Genomic DNA, 22,252 nt, shown 5'->3' on the forward strand with positions numbered 1-22,252 from the left:
AGTTGCAAAGCACTCTGTTTCCAGAGATCAGCGTACCTGAAAACTCCCTAATACAGTGATACAGCACTACCCTTTCAAATAAAAGACGTTCATAAGCAAACATTAGACTGTCACTAGTTCCAAGCACAAAACCAAATTCTTTATCTGCCTGACATTACAGTCAAACTTTCTTTGCTAAAATCGGTTACATTTGCCAGCAAACCTAATGTGATCACGTGACTACACCATCCACAGAGGCAGAAGCAATGGGGACTACCTCATTGGCAAGTAATTATAGTTGACCTTGACAAGCCTTGCAGTTACACTCTCCTGTCACTCCCAAGGTCTGTTTAATATAAATCTTATTTTCCCTTCTGGAAATCCATGTTCTTTTGAACTATAAACCCCAAAGAAGAAAACCTGGCATAATTACATGAATAGATATGTTGGTATGGAACCAATGACTGGCGTTAATGCAGCGACTTCAATATAGAAAAACATCCTAAAAAGTTTCACAAAGACATAAATACAGCCACCAAGTCCCTAAAAAGGAGATATTGGTCGGGGTGATCAAAAGCTTGGTTAAACAGGTGGAGTTTAAGGGGGTATATAAAAGAGGATAGAGAGATGGAGAGGCAGAAGGGTTTAGGGAGGGAATCCAGAGCATGAAAGCTGAAGGTACAAGAGAAATGATGGGGTGAAAGGGGAGGGAGGGGGCAAAGCACAAGAGGCTGGAGTCAGAGAAACAGAGTTTAGTGGGCAGGGATTAGTATTGCAAGGGTATTTTTTGGTAATGTACCTAGGCTAGCTTATCAAAAATGAATTAAAATGAATATTACTAAACAAAATCAAACCCAGAAGTTAAATTAATCAAAGATTTGACACAAATTTCACAAGCATGCTGACACATCATTGAATTATACCTTACTTTTAAAGCATATGCTACATTCTTACTATTAGTATAAGCTATCTTTCTGAAAAATATGCACTATGTTCATTTGTGTATTTTGCATTTATACTTCACTTTCAAACTGTAAAGTAAGTTGTTTATCTCCTTTCAAATAATAATGTGAGATTATTAGGGATTCATACATACCAGAAGAAGCTTCTAATCTCTCTAGTCGGCTAATCAGCCAGTCCAAAGAACAAGAAAATTGGGCACAGTTTTTGCGATTTCCTCTGATCAGGGCAGCTGAAGACAGAAGAGACAAGATTAGTTTATAACTTAGTGCCCTTTTATGTTTCAAAAAGCCTTTTCCCCTGAAAAGGACCATTTTAACCATTTGCATTCATATACTCTGGCAATTTAGCTCTTATCATCCTTTTACAGCAGAATAGGGAGACCAAACTACAAAAAAAGGTCATGGAGTGTTTCATGTACAATTCTGAACACAGATTGTAAAAGCTGCTATAGGTATGTAAAAAGGAAAAAAATGGCAAAGACAAATGTGGGTCCATTACAGACAGAGACAGGAGAATTTATAATGGAAAATAGAGAAATGGCAGAGAAGCTAAATAATTACTTTGTGTCTGTCTTCACGGAGGAAGATACAAGAAGTCTCCCTGAAATACTTGAGATCCCAGGGTCTAGTGAGAATGAAGAACCAAAATAAATTAGGATTAGTAAAACAGTAGTATTGGAGAAATTAAAGGGACTGAAAGTTGACAAATCCCTGGGACCCGATGATCTTCACCCTAGAGTGTTGAAAGAGATGGCTACAGAGATAGTGGATGCATTGGTGATCATCTTTCAAAATTCTATAAATTATGCAATGGTGCCCGCAGATTGGAAGGTTGCAAATGTAACCCCACTGTTTAAGAAAGGAGGGAGAGAGAAAACTGGGAACGACAGACCTGTTAGCCTGATGTTGGTAGTCGGGAAAATACTACCTTTACTGGACACTTCGAAAATAATGGTCTGATTGGGCAGAGTCAACATGGATTTATGAAGGGGAAATCATATTTGATAAACTTGTTGAAGTTTTTTGAGGATGTTACCAGCAGAGTGGGTAAGGGGGAACCAATGGATATGGTGTATTTTGACTTTCAGAAGGCTTTTGATAAAGTCCCACATAGGAGGTTAGTAAGCAAAATTAAAGCACATGGGATTGAGGGTAATATACTAGCATGGATTGAGGATTGGAGAACAGGTAGAAAACAGAGAGTAGGAATAAATGGTTGGCAGGCTGTGACCAGTGGGGTACTGCAAGGATCAGTGCTTGGACCCCAGCTGTTCAATGATTTGGATGTGGGGACCAATTGTAATATTTCGAAGTTTGCAGATGACAAAAAACTTGGTGCGAAAGTGAGTTGTGAGGAGGATGCAAAGAGGCTTCGAGGGGATTTGGACAGGCTGAGTGAGTGAGCAAGAACATGGCAGATGGAATATAATGTGGATAAGTGTGAGGTTATCCACTTTGGTAGGAGAAACGGAGGTGCAGAGTATTTCTTAAATGGTGAGAGATTGGAAAATGTTGATGTCCAAAGGGAGCTAGGTGTCCTTGTTCATAATTCACTGCAAGTTAGCAACAGGAGCAAAGAAGTCTTGCTTCAATTGTATACAGCACTGGTGAGGCTACACCTGGAATATTGTGTGCAGTTCTGGTCCCCTTGCCTGAGGAAGGATATATTTGCCATAGATGGAGCGCAGTGGAGGTTGATTCCTGAGATAGTGGAATTGTCCTATGAGGAGTGATTGAGGAGACTGGGCCTGTATTCTCTGGAGTTTAGAAGAGCGAGAAGTGAAATTCATTGAAACTTACAAAATTCTTAAAGGGATTGACAGGGTAGATGCAGAAATGATGGGCTGGATTTTATTAGCTCGCCGCCAATCTCGGCGACAAGCTTCAAAAATGGCGGCTCACCCATGCGGGCCACACGCCAAACAGCCAGTGCAATTTCAAGCGGGGTGGTTCGTTTAACTAGCCAGGGCAGGCTGCCACGCACCCCCCCGATCACATGGAGGCGGTGGACTGTCCGTCTCTGGCAATAGCGTCAGCTGCCTGTGCGCAGGCACTGATGCCATTTTTAAAGGGCTGTCAGCCCTACTGGCTTAGTTAAATATTTAAAGATAGAAGAAATAAAATTAAATGAATACATTGATTTTGCCCCCTCCCACCCATCAAGAACAATTAAATTAATTATTTGCCCTTTCCCCCCCAAAAACACTTATCTTCACCATCTGACCTTCCCGCCACAAACTGCACAAAGTTAAACTACAACCCGTCCCACCATCCCCTACACCCATTAATTTGACCTCATCCCCCCACCCCACTGCACTGACAAAATTACTTCCTCCCCCCTCCCCACCAGTGTTGCGCCTCATTTCCCCGGACGGGGATGCAAAGGCAAGAGAGTGCCGGCCACCAGGCCGAAGATCACGGCGGACCATCAAGAGGCGACATAAGTATATTTGAATTAATTAAATTAATTGATTTGAATATTAAAATTGTGGTCCCATCGCCCAGCGGTGGGGAGGCCGCCACGGTGCCTCGCTACTGCCAGGAAGATCGGGCCAGGCCCTGCCGACGTTGAGGTCTTTGGCAGGCCTCATCTGGGGTCGTCTTCAGGTGCCCACCCCCATCCACTGCCATGGATCCCAACATCGAGGGCTCCTTAAAATCCAGCCCAATGTTTCCCCTGGCTGTGGGGTCTCGAACCAGGGGACACAATCTCAGAATAAAGAGCTGGCCATTTAAGACTGAGATGAGGAGGAACTTCCTCACTCGAAGGGTGGTGAATCTTTGGAATTCTCTGCCCCAGAGGGTGGTGGAAGCTCGGTCACTGAGTAAGTTCAAGACAGAAATCGATAGATTTCTAGTTGCTAATGATATCAAGGGCTATGGGGACAGTGCGGGAATATAGTGCTGAGGTAGATGGTCAGCCATGATCTAGAATGGCAGAGCAGGCTCAAAGGGCTGAATAGCCTACTCCTGCTGCTATGTTCCTATGTTATCATTAGCACTATCCATGAACAATGATGGCTGTGTTTTACAAAAATAATTATCATGTTAGACTGCGCATAATATACTAACATAGGAGAGCATTAAAAGAAGCTCAAAAGTATAAGGATATGTGGTATATCTGAAATGTTCTGTGTTTCTGACCCAATTTACTAAACGTATTTTGTTAACATTCATTTATTTGCAACTCTATTTCAATGAGATAAAGATGGTTTGTAATCTTGACAAAGCAGTTTGTGTTGAAAATCTTCTTTATTTTTACAGGATGTAAACCTGTTTGGGGTACACTGAGAATCCAACGCTATTTGCAATGTATCTTTTACGTTCCTCTGAAATAATGACTATTTACTGGCAATAGTTGAATCTGCTATTGAAATAATTTGCCTTACGATCCTCGAGCACACTAGAAATCAATGTGATGATATTCATTTTGATGTCACATTTTTGTTCTACATTGTTATTAAATTAGTTTCTCGTGCACTTTAGGCATGACAGATAATCATCACAGGGCAAACATTGCGGGCTGAATTTTTTGGTAAAGGATCAAGTCCTGCCACTGGGACCAAAAGTGTCAGCTGGCCCCGCTCCAGCGGGCGGCAGAAGTCTAAGGTAGCATTGCCAGCAGCAGGTAATTAACAGGCCACCGCCGGTGCCGTCGTTCAATTGATAACGGCGGACCGCCCCCCCAGAACTGCGTCTCAATCAGAGGGCCAGCAGCACCACTGTTAGCTGTGGCTAATGCTGAGGCTGCATCACGAAGGAAAGGCCTCGAAGACAGGTGTTTTTTTTTAGGAAACCGGGGCCAGGCAGGCAGGTAGGCCTCAGCAATCGAGGAGGTGGGGATGTGCGGTCATTCTGGTGGCAGCGCCTTGAGCACCAGAGGAGCCATTGCCGCTGGGGGGGTCCCTCCATGAGCCATGAAGCACCAATAAGGAGGGCTCCCCCAGGAAACTGCTGAGAGGCTGAGAGGCTGCCAGGGATTATCTAGCGGTCTCCCCACGTGGCAGCAGCCCCTCCCGATGCCAGTGAGGGCAGAAGGTGGCCCTTAATTGGGCAATTAATTGCCTCAATTGGCTGCTCTGCGGGCATTCACTCACTGAGGTTCCTGCCGCCGGCAATATGCCATGGCGGTGAGAAGACAATGGGTTCCCCTCCCGACACCTTCCCTTGCCATATTGCCAGCCATCCTGAATTCAGTCCTGTGTTTCTGCTGTGCACTTTCATGTCACAAACACTGCACCAACCAGCTTTGCATAATAAGCAAACAGACACCGACTTAAAGCAACTAGATTTAGTATTCCAAGAGTGCTTGGTTCTCAAATGCAGACTGATGACAATTAAGGCAGAACGTTCACTGCAGTCACTGTAACACAGGTAATTGCTAGAAAATGAACACAAGTTCCACCTCAGTCCCAAAGGAGTCAGACTAACACACAGCAGCCAGTTACTTCCATGGCTATACCCATCTTAATAGCAGCTGACAGGATAGTTAGTCGTATGCAGTGGGAGGGTTTTATGGGATCCCGTAACCCATGACCCATGCGATAAGGGCCACACCCGTCAGATGGAAGTATTTCACTGCATTCAGGTTCAACCTGTAGGCCAGCTCAGCCCCTTTTACAACATCCTTTAATGTCCAGCATAACTCTGAAAATGTTTGCAACTCATCTGAAAAAGGACCCTTTAGTTGGATTGTTACTTGAAATTGTTGGTTTAAATTACCGGGTTAAAATAGCTGTGTGTGAATCTTCTGTAATATATATATCAATTAAAAATAAGAAAAACTGAAAATATACACCTTACCAAGTAGCTCATACAGTGAGTTTAGAATCGCTCTCCAAGACTCTCCTGCTTCTTTCCCAGCTACATCTGTAAAATGGGCTGCACTACTGTACACGTTGAGATGATCAATGCATTCAAGAACTAGGTTAATCATTCCCTGCAAGTAAATGTAGAAAGGTAAATTTGAAGATCAATTCATATTGATATTTCAGCACTTTTTTCTGCACGTGTTTAAAATTGGTCTCTGCCAATAAGCCTGATTATTTCTGATTTGGCATTACCACCACCAGAATGGCATTTGATAGGTCTTAAAATCAAATGGCAGTAGGCTGTATTTTATACGCCTAATTTTTTAGACTTAACTCATTAGGGTAAATTCAAACTAAATCGGTCAACGAAGAAAGCTAATGAGAGTTTAATATCTCTAAGGGCAGCTGCTTACCTCTTCCTGGAAGAGATTTTGTCTGTTCTTCAGTGCTCTCAATCTGTTCTGTTTTTCTTCATGTTCCAGATGTTCATCTGGTGGCTGAAAGTAGCCAATCAGATCCTGCAAACTCAGGCTGACTGATTCAATTGGCAAATCAACAGCTGTGGACTTCCCTTTCTTATTAAGAGCATCAAGGCCCCTAAAAACACAACCAAATATTATCCACAAATTTAACAGCAATGATCAAGCATCACTCTAATTATCCTAACCTTTCATTTAATAAATTTACTAAGAAAATGATTTGTCAAATTGAAAAACCATACGGTAGAAATTCTGTTCCTTCATGGAGCAGAATTTTGGCAGAACAAAAGTTTCCAAAGTATTCACAAAGCAGTAGCAAATTCTGATTGAGAGGAAGCCAGACGATTCTTCTGCCCACCCTGCCTTTCTTGTGACAGTAGTTTGAGGACATGTCCGGAGTGCTCCCCGGCTACCCAGGAATCCTGCCAGATATGTTTCCAACAGGCCCACTGGTACTTATATCTTCTGAAAGCAGGCAAGGATGCCACCAGGGCCATGTGGGCCCTTATCAGGACTATCTTTCCCTTCAGTGTGTTCATTCGCTTAGTAAATTGGAAGACATGCACATGTTCCAAACAACATGGGAGTTCTGTTGCTTCTTTTGCTTGCCTGCTATCTTTGGAACATCCAGGCTAAAGGCTTCCTCTTTCAGAGTGACAGGCTGCCACTCCTAGATTACATTGTTGATGATGGGTGAGTACACCAATTACTGCAAATACAGGTTCAGGCACCCACCCCTATCATGTCAACAACTCTATTCTTGAGATCTGGAATGGAGTCATTATGGGAGCAGAGTTACAGGTCAAAGCTCCACCCCACTGCACTTCTGGCAGTGCAATGGCTCATGATTACCAAGCTTACTTTATCATGTTAAGCATTTTGAAGACAAACATTAGGAAATATATTGAACGTATCACCTCTGGTAAGAGCTAACAGTTTCTTCAACTGCCTTTAAAAGGGAAAGGGCCATCAAGGGAGTGTACTTTGTCTCCAAAACTTTCCTCATTTTACAAATTAAAATTATGGGGTCGGGGCTGATAATTCAGTTGGCATGCATTGGTGCCTGTACTGCTGCTCTTGGGATGCTCAAATGCAGCAGTACTGGTGGCCATTAGACCAGGTAGGGCAGTGTTATTAGAAGATACATCTCTTCAGGTCATGCTGCAGGAGGTGTTCACCAGAAGCTGAAGCAAATCTTGCTGGTGACAACACATGAGAACCACTTTCCTATCGAATTTGAGAAGACTGAACATAACAGGCGCCAGGAACTGCAAAAAGGAGCATAACAAGCTCAATACCCATTAGGAGAGTGCCCTGCAGATTATGAGCTTGGAGGCAATTGAAGAATTGAGGTGGAGAGAGTTTAAAGGTCTATTACCAGCACAAAAATAAAACCATGCTTTTATTTTCATTCCTTCCTCTATCCAGTCACTCATTCATTTAATGAAGCACAAGAGCATAGCAACAGATTTGTGACTGAGCCTCTAGAGATCTGTCTTCTCTGCATTCCCACTGGAGAAGCAATTAGAAGTATAGGATTATACCTTCGCTCAGGGGAAGTACCAAGGCAATGCACATTGAACATAATTGCATCACACCTTGTAAGGGTTAATAAAAGTCAGGATGACTGACACTATAAAATGTATCCTGAAACTATGTTGGTATGAGGCAGATTAAGGTAGTTGGAGAGAAAAGTGTTTATATGTTGATGGAGCTAATGATTTATTTGGCAAAGCAAATTTGTTGTGCTTTGGGATATTTGAAACGCTTAATTAAATATATCATCTATTACAACCTGCCTTACAACTCTTTGAGTGACCCGTTCTATGAGCAGACAGCTCTTCTGTCTCCTACTGCAACTCATTGCTGTGACCTGCCATCTCCTGCCTGCTCCTGCAGCAAGGCCCCTTTGTAAAACAAAGATGTGTAAGACACAGCAGGCAAAAATAATTTTGGACACCATGGTCAGGTTGTACTGTAATCCTCTTCCAATTCTGCTCTTCTTCCTCTAAATTCATAGAGTGTGATGACTATCAGAATATCTACTGATCCTATTTAGGGAGAGTTCCATTATCCCCGTTACCCCCAATAACTACCACGAGTAGCATATATGGTGGAGCTTTAAAAGAAGGTTGAAAGGGCATGAGTGAACCAGATGGGTTTTTTTGTGACAATCATAGTCACTATTGCTGATAATTCAAAATGTATTTAATTAGCAGAATTTTGAACTCCCCAGTGGTCACGGTGGGATTTGAACTGACAATTTCCAATCATTAGTCCAGGCATTTTGGGTTACTTTCAGCAGCAGGCTACCATACCCATATTCTGACCAAATGGCCTGTTTACGTGCAGCAAATTCTATGGAAAAATCACAATCAGAATTCAAACTGTGTTAAAATACCGCTACGTAGAATGTTTGGATCGAGATACAATGATGAACAATCACTTATGCAGTTTCTATATATCGTGTAGGTATGTCGTAAAACTACGGATACATGCCGGTGCCTTACTGAATGCATCATTTATCTGGGAGGTGGTTTCCATCGAATAATGTTCCAGAATAAACTATTCCATGCTGAGGGGATAATCATGTTTCCTAGTATCACACAGACTGGCTAAAGAGGGCAGTGAAGCTCCTCGCAGGTTTTGCAGAACACCAGAGCTTTGCATATCGTTCATGGTCGAGGATGGAGAATGTAGCCTCACACCCACAGCACATGTAAGATCAGGCTGGTTGGGTAAAACCTGCAGAGTTCAGTTGCGAGTAACTGTACTACTTTCTTCCGTTCCTTTCCGCCCAGCTGTCCTGTGGCTCTGCGAAAATGTACTGAGGTCGCAAAACCCGTGCGAAATGCCTCAGCTGTAGAAACCCACAGGCAACGCCAGCTAACTGGATGATACATGGATTATAGTAGAATGAAGGGTATGTAGGTAGTTTGATCTTAGAGTAGGTTAAAGGGTCGGCACAACATCGTGGGCCGAAGGGCCTGTACTGTGCTGTACTGTTCTATGTTCTAAGGTTGATAGATAAAAATCCAAGGACACCATAAAAAGATCATTAAAATCACAGCTACTTCATACATTATCAACATAGCGGAATGGGAAAATCATTCATTGTTTATTTTAGATGCCTCAGCAGTGCTACTCAGATGCTGAGAATGCATTATGCAGAAATTACGTCATGAACATTTTATTTGAGGCCTTAATAAACATAGTGGATACCTGAATATCCAGCCCTCAGTGCCGTGGACACTTTCTCTTATAAATGCAACAGACATGCAGAAAGCCACATGCCGCAGTGCCTGATAATACAAGTGTCTGATGTACATCAGCATTATAGGTGCCAGGCAACACATTAATGGCTAGAATTTACTGTTGGTAGTAATAACACAAACTGTTTAACACACTGATATGATACTGCTGTCTGCTATTTTAATGGCTGGGTTATGCCATTTTAAACAAATAGATTAATGTCTGCCGTCAAATAGTGAACAGAGATCTGTTGTGCAAAAGTATTAAACATTCATATGCAAATATCACAAACAGTGATTTCTATGCTTAAAAATCAGGGGTGATGTTTTTCACAAATGTTAATTTTCTTATCAGTGTGGAAACCTCAAGATGGACATCCCCAACTTCTAGGTCAGTAACATTACCAGCAAGGAGTGTCCCAATATCCCGGATTGATTCCATTGAAAACAGGGGGCTGTGACTTCAAAGCAGACCTGAGAGATCCCCTGGAGTTGTGGGACTCCAGAAAACCACCCTTCTGCACTGTTGCCAACTTGAGCTTTTTAAGAACCAGTTAGTACTCAAAAGAAAGCATACCCAATAAATCTGTTAAAGAGAAAAACCGTGCTGCGTATAACCCGCGCTGTCCTTGATTCCTCATGCTGAGAGCGTGAGAGAGTTAAGCCATCATCCATGTGACCTTCATGATGCATTATTGCCTGTAAGAGAAAAAAAATGCAAGCATTGTTTATTGCAATCAGATCTCTACAATTTGCTTTGTAGTTGATGTCTTAATTTTTTTCTCTGACTAGATTATGCATTTTCATTTAGAAAAGCAAGAGAATGACTGATGTGGGAAATAGTAACATGTCATACTTATCCAGTCGGGGTTTTCTTTCAAAGCTGAGGCACATAGTTTTGCTCTGCATTTAGCACGTTAATGTAACTCCAAGGCGCTTCAAATTGGAAAGACAATGTCAGAAATTCAGTCATGTCAGCAGAATCCAGGCCGAAAAACTTACTTTACGTTGAACTGTTCCCATCCGAGCTGATTTGGCATCTATAGACTGATAGGTGAGCCATAGTCCAGTGTCTACGTGCTGGATATAGCAGACCGAATCTCCATATTTGACCTCTGGAGATCCCATGCCATCCACTTCTTTCCTTATTCCTGTATCCAGTTTTTCCTGAAAGTAAAATCACATCAGTCTTAAACAATTCTTCATTGAATAAATATACTAATCAAATGTCATTACAGTAGCCCCAAAAGTTCGCAAGGTAGCACGTTTTGGCGTAAATGCTGGGATGCCTCTGCCATGAATCTCCACCACTGAACCTACCAAAATTTTCCAAACTTTACCTAATACAAACCAAGTTTATGTGACCTGTTCTCATAATTTAACCCTTTAAGCCATGCTATCATTCTGGAAAATCTGAACTGTTGCCTTTCAAGGCTAAAAATTTTTTCCTGAGGGTTAATGCCCAAAACTGAACTCAGTACTCTAGATGAGGATCTGGTCAAGACTATATACAAGTGTAGCAAAACGTCCTCTGTTTTGTAATCCAGCTCCCTGGAGATAAAGGTCAATATTCCATGAGCCTTTTTTGATTATTTTTTGGTGCCTGTCCAATAGCTTTAAATGATTTGTGTACTTGAACTCTCAAATCTCTTTACCCTCTACCGTTCCTAGTTAATCATCATTTAGAAAATACTCCAATCACTCAATATGTCTATGCCCCTTTGCAACGTCATGCTCCCATCTGCATTGTCCTCCCTAACCTAGTGTCCTCTCCAAGTTTTTATATACAACTCCTATTCCATGATCCGCCTGCCATTAATAAATATAGTGAAACACTGAGGAGCCCGGGGACGGTAGCATGGTAGTAATGTTGCTGGAGTAGTGATCCAAAGGCCTGGACTAATGCTCCAGGATCATGAGTCCAAATCCCACCATGGCAGGTGGAAAATTTAAATTCAGTTAATTAATAAATCTGGAATAAAAAGCAAGCCGTAGTAATGATGATCATGAAATTGTTGCATTGTCATAAAAACCCATCTGGTTCACTGATGTCCTTTGGGGAAGAAAATTTGCTGTCCATACTCAGTCCGGCCTATATTTGACTTCAGACCCACAGCAATGTGGTTGCCTCATTACTGCCCTCTGAAATGGCCTAGCAGTTACTCACTCAAACCGCTACAGAAGAGTTGGCACTGTCATCACATGGACTGCAACAGTTCAAGAAGGTTGCTCACCACTATCTTCTCAAGGACAAGTAAGGGTGGGCAATAAATGCTGGCCTTGCCAGCAATGCTCACATCCCAAACATGAATAAAAAAAGACACATCCTTGGGGAACACCACTTGTCGGACCCTGCCAACCTTTCATCCCCCTACACTGCCTCCTGCCTCCCAACCAAAGTCAAAAGGCTACCTATAATTTTGTGGGCTCTCATTTTTGCCAATAATCTTTTGTGTGGAAATTTATTAAATGATATCTAGAATTCAATACAGATAACATTCACAGACACCTTTGCCTACCTTATCAGGAACTCCACAAAACATTCAGCGAGATTAAACAAACATGACCTACATTGGCAAAGCTATGCTGGCTCTCTCTGATCAACTGACACTTGTCCAAGTGCTAAATCACTCTGTCACTATATGATAGATATCAGTAACTTGGCCACAATTGATGATAAACTGACAGGCCTGTAGTTAAATAGTTTTGCACTCTGTCTCTTCATAAATAATGGAGTGACATTTGCAATTTTCCAATCCAAAGGCATAATTACTGAATCTAGCGAGCCTTGGAAAATTGACTGGCACATCTGCAATTTCCTCACCTATTTCTTTTAATACCCTCAGGTGGTAACTGTAAGGTCCTTGAGATTTGTTCATCTTAAGTCCCATTAAGTTCCTCTACTTTTTAAAATTATATTAACTCCACCATATTCCTTCCATTGACTTATTTTTAGGTTGCCTTGTTCTTCCTCTTCTTCTTCCTCTACTGTGAAAATGGATACAAAGTACTCATGTAACTGCCAGTCCCACTCCAGGACTTGAGCACAAAAATCAAGGCTGGCATTCCAATGCAGCACTGAGGGAATGCTACTGTACTGTACTGAAGGTGATGTCTTTCAGATGAGACATTAAACTGAGGTCCGCTCAGGTGGATGTAAAACATCCCGTGACACTATTCCGAAGAAGAGGAGAGGAGTTATCCCGGGTGTTCTGGCAAATATTTAACCCTCAAACAACATCACAAAAATAGATTATCTGGTCATTATCATACTACTACTTGTGGGAGCTTGCTGTGCGCAAATTGATGCCAAATTTCCTAAATTACAACAGTGCTTCATTTTTGTTCTTTGAAACATCTGGTGGTTGCGAAAAGTGCTATATAAATGCAAGTCTTTCTTTTCTTTCTTAATCAGTTTTTAGTTCTCTTTTCTTTGCCAGCAGCAGATGCAATGACAGATCATGACAGTCAGCATATTCTATGGGCTGCAATTTGCCATCAGCGGCGAGTTTCGAAAATGGTAGGGTGCACGTGCGAGCTTCATAAGAAGGACTCGTAACAACTACTAGGAGCAGGAGTAGTCAATTCAGCCCCTCAAGCCTGCTCCGCCATTCAATACGATCATGGCTGATCTCATCTAGGCCTCAACTCCACTTTCCTGCCCGTTCTCCATAACCCTTCAACCCTTTACTGATTAAAAATCTGTCTATCTCCTCCTTAAATTTACTCACTGTCCCGTCATCCACCGCACTCTGGTGTAGTGAATTCCACAGACTCACGACCCTTTGGGAGAAGTAATTTCTCCTCATCTCTGTTTTAAACCTGCTACACCTTATCCTAAAACTATGACCTCTTGTTCTAGATCACCCCACTGAGGAAATATCCTCCCTACGTCTGCTTTCTCAATCCCCTTAATCATCTGATAGACCTCAATTAGATCTCCTCTCGTTCTTCTAAACTCTAGAGAGTAAAGGCCTAAACTGCTCAATCTCTCGTCATAAGACAAAACCCTCATTTCTGGAATCAATCCAGTGAACCTCCACTGAACTGCCTCCAATGCAACTCCATCCCTCCTCAATTAAGGGGACCAAAACTGTACGCAATACTTCAGCTGCGGTCTCACTAATGCCTTGTACAATTGCAGCAACACTTTCCTAATTTTATACTCTATTCAAAGAACAAAGAACAGGAACAGGCCATTCGGCCCTCCAAGCCTGCACCGATCTTGATGCCTGCCTAAACTAACACCTTCTGCACTTCTGGGGCCCATAGCCCTCTATTCCCTTCCTATTCATATATTTGTCAAGATGTCTCTTAAACATCGCTATCGTATCTGCTTCCACCACCTCCCCCGGCAGAAAGTTCCAGGCACTCACCACCCTCTGTGTAAAGAACTTGCCTCGCACATCCCCTCTAAACTTTGCCCCTCTCACCTTAAACCTATGTCCCCTAGTAACTGACTCTTCCACCTTGGCAAAAAGCTTCTGACTATCCACCCTGTCCATGCCGCTCATAACTTTGTAAATCTCTATCATGTCGCCCCTCCACCTCCATCGTTCCAGTGAAAACAATCCGAGTTTATCCAACCTCTCCTCATAGCTAATGCCCTCTGGACCAGGCAACATCCTGGTAAACCTCTTCTGTATCCTCTCCAAAGCCTCCACATCCTTCTGGTAGTGTGGCGACCAGAATTGCACGCAATATTCTAAGTGTGGCCTAATTAAAGTTCTGTACAGCTGCAGCATGACTTGCTAATTTTTATACTCTATGCCCCGACCAATGAAGGCAAGCATGCCGTATGCCCTCTTGACTACCTTATCCACCTGCGTTGCTACTTTCAGTGACCTGTGGACCTGTACGCCCAGATCTCTCTGCCTGTCACTACTCCTAAGGGTTCTGCCATTTACTGTATACCTCCCACCTGCATTAGATCTTCCAAAATGCATTACCTCACATTTGTCCGGATTAAACTCCATCTGCCATTTCTCCGCCCAAGTCTCCAACCGATCTATATCCTGCTGTATCCTCTGACAATCCTCATCACTAACTGCAACTCCACCAACCTTCGTGTCATCCACAAACTTACTAATCAGACCAGCTACATTTTCCTCCAAATCATTTATATATACTACAAAGAGAAAAGGTCCCAGCACTGATCCCTGCGGAACACCACTAGTCACATCCCTCCATTCAGAAAAGCACCCTTCCATTGATACCCTCTGTCTTCTATGACTGAGCCAGTTCTGTATCCATCTTGGCAGCTCACCTCTGATCCCTTGTGACTTCACCTTTTGTACCAGTCTGCCATGAGGGACCTTGTCAAAGGCTTTACTGAAGTCCATATAGATAACATGCACTGCCCTTCCGTCATCAATCATCTTTGTCATTTCCTCAAAAAACTCAATCAAATTAGTGAAACATGACCTCCCCTTCACAAAACCATGCTGTCTCTTGCTAATAAGTTTGTTTGTTTCCAAATGGGAGTAAATCCTGTCCCGAAGAATCCTCTCTAATAGTTTCCCTACCACTGACGTAAGGCTCACCAACCTATAATTTCCTGGATTATCCTTGCCACCCTTCTTAAACAAAGGAACAACATTGGCTATTCTCCAGTCCTCTGGGACCTCACCTGTAGCCAATGAGGATGCAAAGATTTCTGTCAAGGCCCCAGCAATTTCTTCCCTTGTCTCCCTCAGTATTCTGGGGTAGATCCCATCAGGCCCTGGGGACTTATCTACCTTAATGCTTTTCAAGATGCCCAACACCTCTTCCTTTTTGATAATGACATGACCCAGACTATCTACACTCCCTTCCCTAGGCTCATCATCCACCAAGTCCTTCTCTTTGGTGAATACTGATGCAAAGTACTCATTTAGTACCTCGCCCATTTCCTCTGGCTCCACACATAGATTCCCTTCTCTGTCCTTGAGTGGGCCAACCCTTTCCCTGAGTTACCCTCTTGCTCTTTATATGTGTATAAAAAGCCTTGGGATTTTCCTTAATCCTGTTTGCCAATGATTTTTCATGACCCTTTTTAGCCCTTTAGCAATAAATGCCAAAATTCCATTTGCCTTCCTCATTACCTGCTGCACCTGCATACTAGTTTTCTGCAATTCATGCACGAGGACACCCAGATTCCTCTGCACTGAAGCACTCTGAAGTTTCTCTCCATTTAGATAATAATTTGCCCTTCTATTCTTCCAACCAAAATGGATAACCTCACACTTATCCACATTAAACTCCATCTGCCAAATTTTGGCCTATTCACCTAACCTATCCATATCCATTTGTAAATTTCTTATTTCTTTATTGTAATTTGCTATCCCACCTATTTTCGTGCCATCTGCAAATTTGGCTATAGTACCTTCAATCCCTGCATCCAAGTCATTAAAATAGATTGTAAATAGTTGGGGCCCGAGGACTGAACCCTGTGGCACCCCACTAGTTACATCTCGTCAACCAGAAAAGGACCCATTTATCCCGACCCTCTGTATTCTGTTGGTTAGCCAATCCTCCATCCAAGCTAATAAATTGCCCCTAACCCCATGTGATCTTACTTTCTGTATTATTAACCTTTTGTGCGGCACCTTATCAAATGCCTTCTGGAAGTCCAGATATACTACATCTACAGGATCCCCATTATCCACTTTACTTGTTACATCTTCGAAGAACTCTAGCAAATTAGTCAAACACGATTTTCCCTTCATAAAACCACACTGACTCTGATGGATTACGTTTTGATTTTCTAAATGTCCTGTTATTACTTCCTTAATAATGGATTCCAACAATTTCCCAACAACAGATGTTAAACTAACTGGTCTATAGTTTCCTACTTTCTGCCTCCCTCCCTTTTTGAATAAGGGTGTTATATTAACATTTTTCCAATCCACTGGAACCTTTCCCGCATCCAGGGAGTTTTGGAATATTATAACCAATGGATCCACTATCTCCGCTGCCACTTCCTTTAGGACCCTAGGATGTAGGCCAACAGGCCCTAGGGACTTGTCTGCCTTCAATCCCAATAGTTTGCTCAGTAATTTTTCCCTCGTGATGATGATTGTTCTAAGTTCCTCCCTTCCTATAACCTCTGCATTACTTGTTACTATTGGGATGGTACTGGTGTTCTCCACTGTGAAAACTGAGGCAAAATACTAATTCAGTGTCTCTGCCATTTCTGTAGTCCCAACCATTAACTCCCCTGTCTCATCCTCCAAGGGACCAGCATTCACTTCAGCTACTCTCTTCCCTTTTATATACATATAAAAGCTTTTGCTATCTGTTTTTATATTTTGTGCTAGTTTTCTTTCATAATTTATCTTTGCTCTTTTTATTACTTTTTTAGTAACCCTTTGTTGATCTTTACAAATTTCCCAATCTTCCAGCCTGCCACTGGCCTTTGCAATATGGTATGCCTTAGTTTTTGTCTTTATGTTACCCTTAACTTCCTTGCTTAGCCATGGATGCTTTCCCCCCCCTTACAATTTTTCTTCCTCTCTGGAATATATTTTAGTTGGGAGGATTTGTATATCTCCTAAACATTTGCCACAGCTGATCAACTGTCCTACCTTTTAGTCTTCCTGCCCAGTCCACTAGGGCCAAATCTGTCCTCATGCCTATGTAATTACCTTTGTTTAACTCCAGATCGCTTGTGGGGAACTCCGGTTTCTCGCCCTCAAACGGAATTTGAAATTCTAGCATGCTATGATCATTCTTCCCTAGAGGATCCTTACCTATGAGATCATTAATTAATCCCACTTCATTACACAAAACCAAATCTAGAATAGCCTGCTCCCTGGTTGGTTCCACAACATATTGTTCCAAAAAACAATCTCTAATGCATTCAATGAACTCTCCCTCGAGGCTCCCCTTGCCAATATGATTAATCCAGTCTATATGCATATTAAAATCACCCATAATTATTGCCGTACCTTTCTTACAAGCACACAGTATTTCCTGGTTTATACTGTGCCCCACTGCAGAACTACTGTTTGGGGACCTATAGATTACTCCCACCAGGGACTTCTTTCCCTTGCTATTTCTTATTTCTACCCAGGCTGATTCTACGTCTTGATCTCCAGTGCCTATATCATTTCTCACTACAGCACTGATCTCTTCCTTTACTAACAAAGCTACACCACCTTCTTTTCCTTCCTTCCTATCCTCCTGAAATACTGAGTATCCTTGGATATTCAATTCCCAAACCTGGATTCCCTGCAACCACGTCTCAGTAATCGCGACTAAATCATACCCATTCATCTCTATTTGCACTGTTAACTCATTAATTTTATTCCGAATGCTTCGTGCATTCAGATACAAAGTCTTTAAGTTTGTTCTATTATTAAATTTCCCTATTCTTGTACGATTCCCTGGTGCAATATGACATTCACATGTTCTGTCCCAACTGTTTTTATTCTGGTAACAATCAGCCTCATCACTAACCTGCACTCCTACCTTTTCCTTTAGCTTTGACTTCCTAATTTTCCATGCAACTGAACCCTCCCCCCCACTATTTAGTTTAAAGCCTTATCAACAGCCCTAGTTGTACAATTCACCAGGACTCTGGTCCCAGCTTGATTCAGGTGGAGCCCTTCCCATCGGAACAGCTCCCTCCTTCCCCAATACTGGTGCCAATGTCCCACAAATTCGAACCCATTCCTCCCACACCAATCTTTGAGCCACACATTTTCCTCTTTAATCTTATTGACCCTGTGCCAATAGCTCGTGGCTCAGGTAGTAATCCGGAGATTACCTTTTTGATTCTGCTTTTTAATTTAGCCCCTAGCTGCTCATATTCCCTCAGCAGAACCTCTATCCTCGTTCTACCTATATTGTTGGTAACTATTTGGACCACAACAACTGGATCTTGTCCCCCTCCCGCCCCCCACTCCGGTTGGAGATCCGAAGGCGCGGGAGTCTGAGCAACCGGCTGGAATATGGCAGCAGAACGGCCGACGGAAGCAGGTAGGTCATTAATGCACTAATTAATATATGTCATGCAGGCCCCCCACCTGCCAACAATGAGGAACATTAATTTTGCCACATGGACATTAAATTTCAATCTGTTGCTGGGAAGAAGAGAAGGCCTGTTACAAGGGGTTGCCAGACCCCTGGCTGGAAAGACATTTTTGCATATCAACAGACAATGTTGGAACAAAGGAGCCATCGCCTGCTCCAATGCAATCCACAAACAGACCTGGTCGGGCCAGTTAGTCACATGACTGGCCTGCTTGGCAGTCTGGGTTATTTTCTGAGTCGAACAGTAGTTTGAACTGAGAGCCTAGCAGAAAGCTGTTTGCTCCTGGATTGAGAAGACCTCTTGTGTCTGGCTCGCCACAGCCTCTCCTCTCTGCTCCCATCTCTTTCTCACAGAACTCCAAAAACCCACTGGAGACACATGAAACCCCAAGAGATAAAAGTCTTCTACAGTGAGCAAAGTTTAAGAAGAATACTGGGCCCCAACGAAAAGCAAGAACTACCTACAAAAGGACTCTACAGTGAGTTTGACGAACCATAACAACAACTCTTCAGATATTGCATCAAACCTTTCCACTTTAATCTTTCTTTTGCTCTTTCCTGTCTCCATTTGCAGGTGCGTATCACGTATGCATGCTCGTGTGGGCACGCGGCGTGGATCCATAGGCATTAACCGAATTAGAGTTTTAAGTTTAATAAAATTTCAATCTTTCTTCTTTAAACCTAAGAAAGCCTGTTTGTGCTCATTTCTTTGCCTTATAATGAAAAGTGGTGAACAAGGATTCACTAAGGAGGAGCTAAAAACACAGTCTGTTTAAAAAAAATAAAACGCTGTTATAGTAAGACCAGGTGAAGGCTGAAAGGGAACCCTAGACCTCTTTCTCACCTGATTGCAACACATAATTACATCCTGCTCCCGTCGCCAAGTGCCGGGAGGCCCACCACGATGCCTCACCACGACCGCTAATATGGGACGTGGCTTTCCCGGCATCAGGGCCCATGACGGGCCTCTCCAGGAGGCATTTTCTGGGCCACCCGCCACGACCCCTGATGTTGGTGGGGCCGGTAAAATTCACCCCTATGTAACTTACTCCTGATAATGTCCACACAGAAGTAATAATAATATAGGTTTTGACCAACAATTGCTCATCGGGAAATAACACAGTTGGTTTACGTTATCGCAAAACAAAAATGGCTTTGATATAATGTTAACACACTTAACCAAATTCAGCGCCAAAATTTATTTTAAAAATGCAATGAACAAATATCCGTAATTCTAATGAGGCAATTGAACGATTAAAATATGATTGCCAGGTCCTACTGAGTAAACCAAATCCGTCACAGCGTCGCATTTGGCCTCAGTACTCTGGGATTAGGGAGGAGAAAGCCAAGTGAGGTTTCTGCAGCTACTGCTTGCAAGTGCACTTGTACAGAGGTTGAGTAAAGAATGGATTGGGTTCTGGACAGCAGTCTCTATTGTTGCCTCTTATGTGATGAATGGCTGCTCGTGTGAGGTACTGTAGAGCAACAGGAGCACAAAGAACCATATCTAGCATGAACGCACCTTCAGGGTAGGAGCAGCAGAGAATGTTTGCAAAAATGACACCTTAAAAAGTAGGGGAAAAGAATTACCAATTACTATGCAGTGCAACATTTTGTGCTGGATTTTACGCTCCATTAGAAGGCGGGTTCTTTGGCGATGGAGTCGGAGAATTGGCACGGAGCCATCCACCACGGAACTCGACGCTGTAATGCCGGTTTCCAATTTTCTCGGAGGAGGCGAAGTTCTGTGGCGGCAACGTGACGGGATCACAATTTAAATTTGTTACATACTGTTTTGCATGAATTTGAATCCAATTCACCACGATCCTATCAGGCGTTTGTAATCTTATACACGACGTGCGGCACTCACGTGCCTTCGCTTTCCCATCTTTGAAAAGCTGGAATCACCGAGGTGACAGTCATTGGTGCCTGCAAAGGTTAGGGAAGTTATCCGTTGTTACCTTGTGAAAATCTTTTTCACATCGGACATTGCCGCTGAGCTCAATCTGCAGATTTGAGGGAAGGAGGGACCTCTGCAAGTGGATACTGTTGGGGGAGGGGAAGGAGGTAACTTTGCAATCCAACATCAGGAGATGCCGTTAACCGTGTCTCCAATGCCTCACCCACCACATGATTGGGGTGGGGGGGACATATGCCATCATTATGCTAAATGGCCGCCTGCCATGTAATCACAGCTGTTAACCTCACAGGCAGGACCGTCGCTGTTTTTACACCTGCCGCCACTCTCGGTGGTGAGATAGTGAAATCCAGCCCTCTGTGTGTATAAATTATTCAACGAGTTTAAGAAAAACTTCTTGCAGAATTTATTTTACTAAATTCAGTTGGAAATTAAGTATGCAATAAGATGTAAAGCTTAGGGTCACAAGGTTTTTAATATTTGCAGTAGTTAGGGTAATTTACTGTACGCATTAAGTTTAAGTTTGGAATTAAATAGGAAAAGGATAAACGCTGGGAATTTCCTCAGGAGTTGTCCCAATCAGTGGCCATAACTTAGGCAGAAACTCTGGTTGGATAAGTAAATGGACTTTTTACAAATCTGCCTTCGAAGTTATAATGAAATCCCAAGGAAACCACAGCAATAAAGCTTAGGATCACAAATTTAGTTAACTTTTGCAATAATTAAGGTAATTAATTGTATGATAAAGTTTTTGGCATGTATTTTTGTAGGAAAAGCCTGGCCAAACTTTAATTGATGGCGAGTCATTGACTATGGATGAAGCATACATAAACAATACCACCCTGATGTGAGTGGGAGGACTACTGTAATCAGCGTGCTACTGTGGTACATGGTACTTTATTATAAATATGCTACAATTAGATTGGAAAACAAGCAATAAGTCACGCTCTATTCACTGCACTCACATCGAGACAGAAGAGACACATCTAGCAGTCGGAAAATAATTCATATTTTCTTATCCTTTATTTTTCTTCTAATTTACACTTCATATGATCCTTCTGTGAGGAAGCAATAAATTTGCTACCAGAATACAAAAAGATGCATAAAACTCAGGTTCTGCATTTTGCATTGGTACCCTGGCAATTGAATGCTGTCTCAGCAACCAGGATGAATGGTGTTTGCACTGAAGAACAAAACTGTGTTATTTTGTTTTGGTGTATGTGCTAAAAGTTACAGTATACACTGTTCACAAGGTTCATCACAAGCACCAAGCTGCAGCAGCAAAAAATGCATAGAAACAGGTATTTCAATTTTTGTTTAGCCAGTAGATAAATAACCCATGCAGTGGCTTTATTCAAACAGAAAAATAGAAGCACATTGATAGTGTACATTGTAGCACTAAAACACTGTGGGTGGAATCTAACCACTTTAGTTTTTAAATGTGAGCCACAGCCATGTGCAGGTACCGACCTCGATGGTTTCTGAGGTCTACTTACCTGCGCCACCTCCGGAAGCCCCTTCCAATTAGGGATGGCAGGCAGGCTGAGCCGGTGAGAGGGCCAATTGGAACACTTAAGGCTGAAGGTGGCCGGGAGCCAACTGGGAGAGGTGGGCGCTGCCGATGTAGGAAGGAGATCGCAAGGCTTTCTCAAGATGGAAGCGTGCTCTGAACACTTCAAAAATCGTCATAAATAAGTGTGGCCACCGCTGCAAGGCTGTCATTGTGAAGGGGGATCCCCTTCACAGGATGTCCTGCATCCACAGTTATTGCCCTCTGGCACCCAAGGCTCTGTGGGGGAAATTAAAGGAAACGTCACTGGCTCCCCGGCCTGCCGCC

The 22,252-nt window shown here is 42.7% G+C and overlaps 1 protein-coding gene across 1 annotated transcript in view; it reads right to left on the bottom strand.

Annotated features, from left to right (window-relative positions):
* ryr2a (ryanodine receptor 2a (cardiac)) overlaps positions 1-22,252 on the bottom strand; it is a 707,940-nt gene that overhangs the window by 374,505 nt on the left and 311,183 nt on the right. The window contains exons 12-16 of the mRNA XM_068045285.1: positions 10,485-10,649; positions 10,060-10,181; positions 6,166-6,349; positions 5,745-5,880; positions 1,076-1,171 (exon numbers count right to left, since the gene is read on the bottom strand). Of these exons, the coding sequence (XP_067901386.1) occupies positions 1,076-1,171; positions 5,745-5,880; positions 6,166-6,349; positions 10,060-10,181; positions 10,485-10,649 (703 nt within the window). The remainder of the gene's footprint in view (positions 1-1,075; positions 1,172-5,744; positions 5,881-6,165; positions 6,350-10,059; positions 10,182-10,484; positions 10,650-22,252) is intronic.

The sequence above is a fragment of the Heterodontus francisci genome, chromosome 13 (assembly GCF_036365525.1).
Source record: "Heterodontus francisci isolate sHetFra1 chromosome 13, sHetFra1.hap1, whole genome shotgun sequence".
Lineage (NCBI taxonomy): Eukaryota > Metazoa > Chordata > Chondrichthyes > Heterodontiformes > Heterodontidae > Heterodontus > Heterodontus francisci.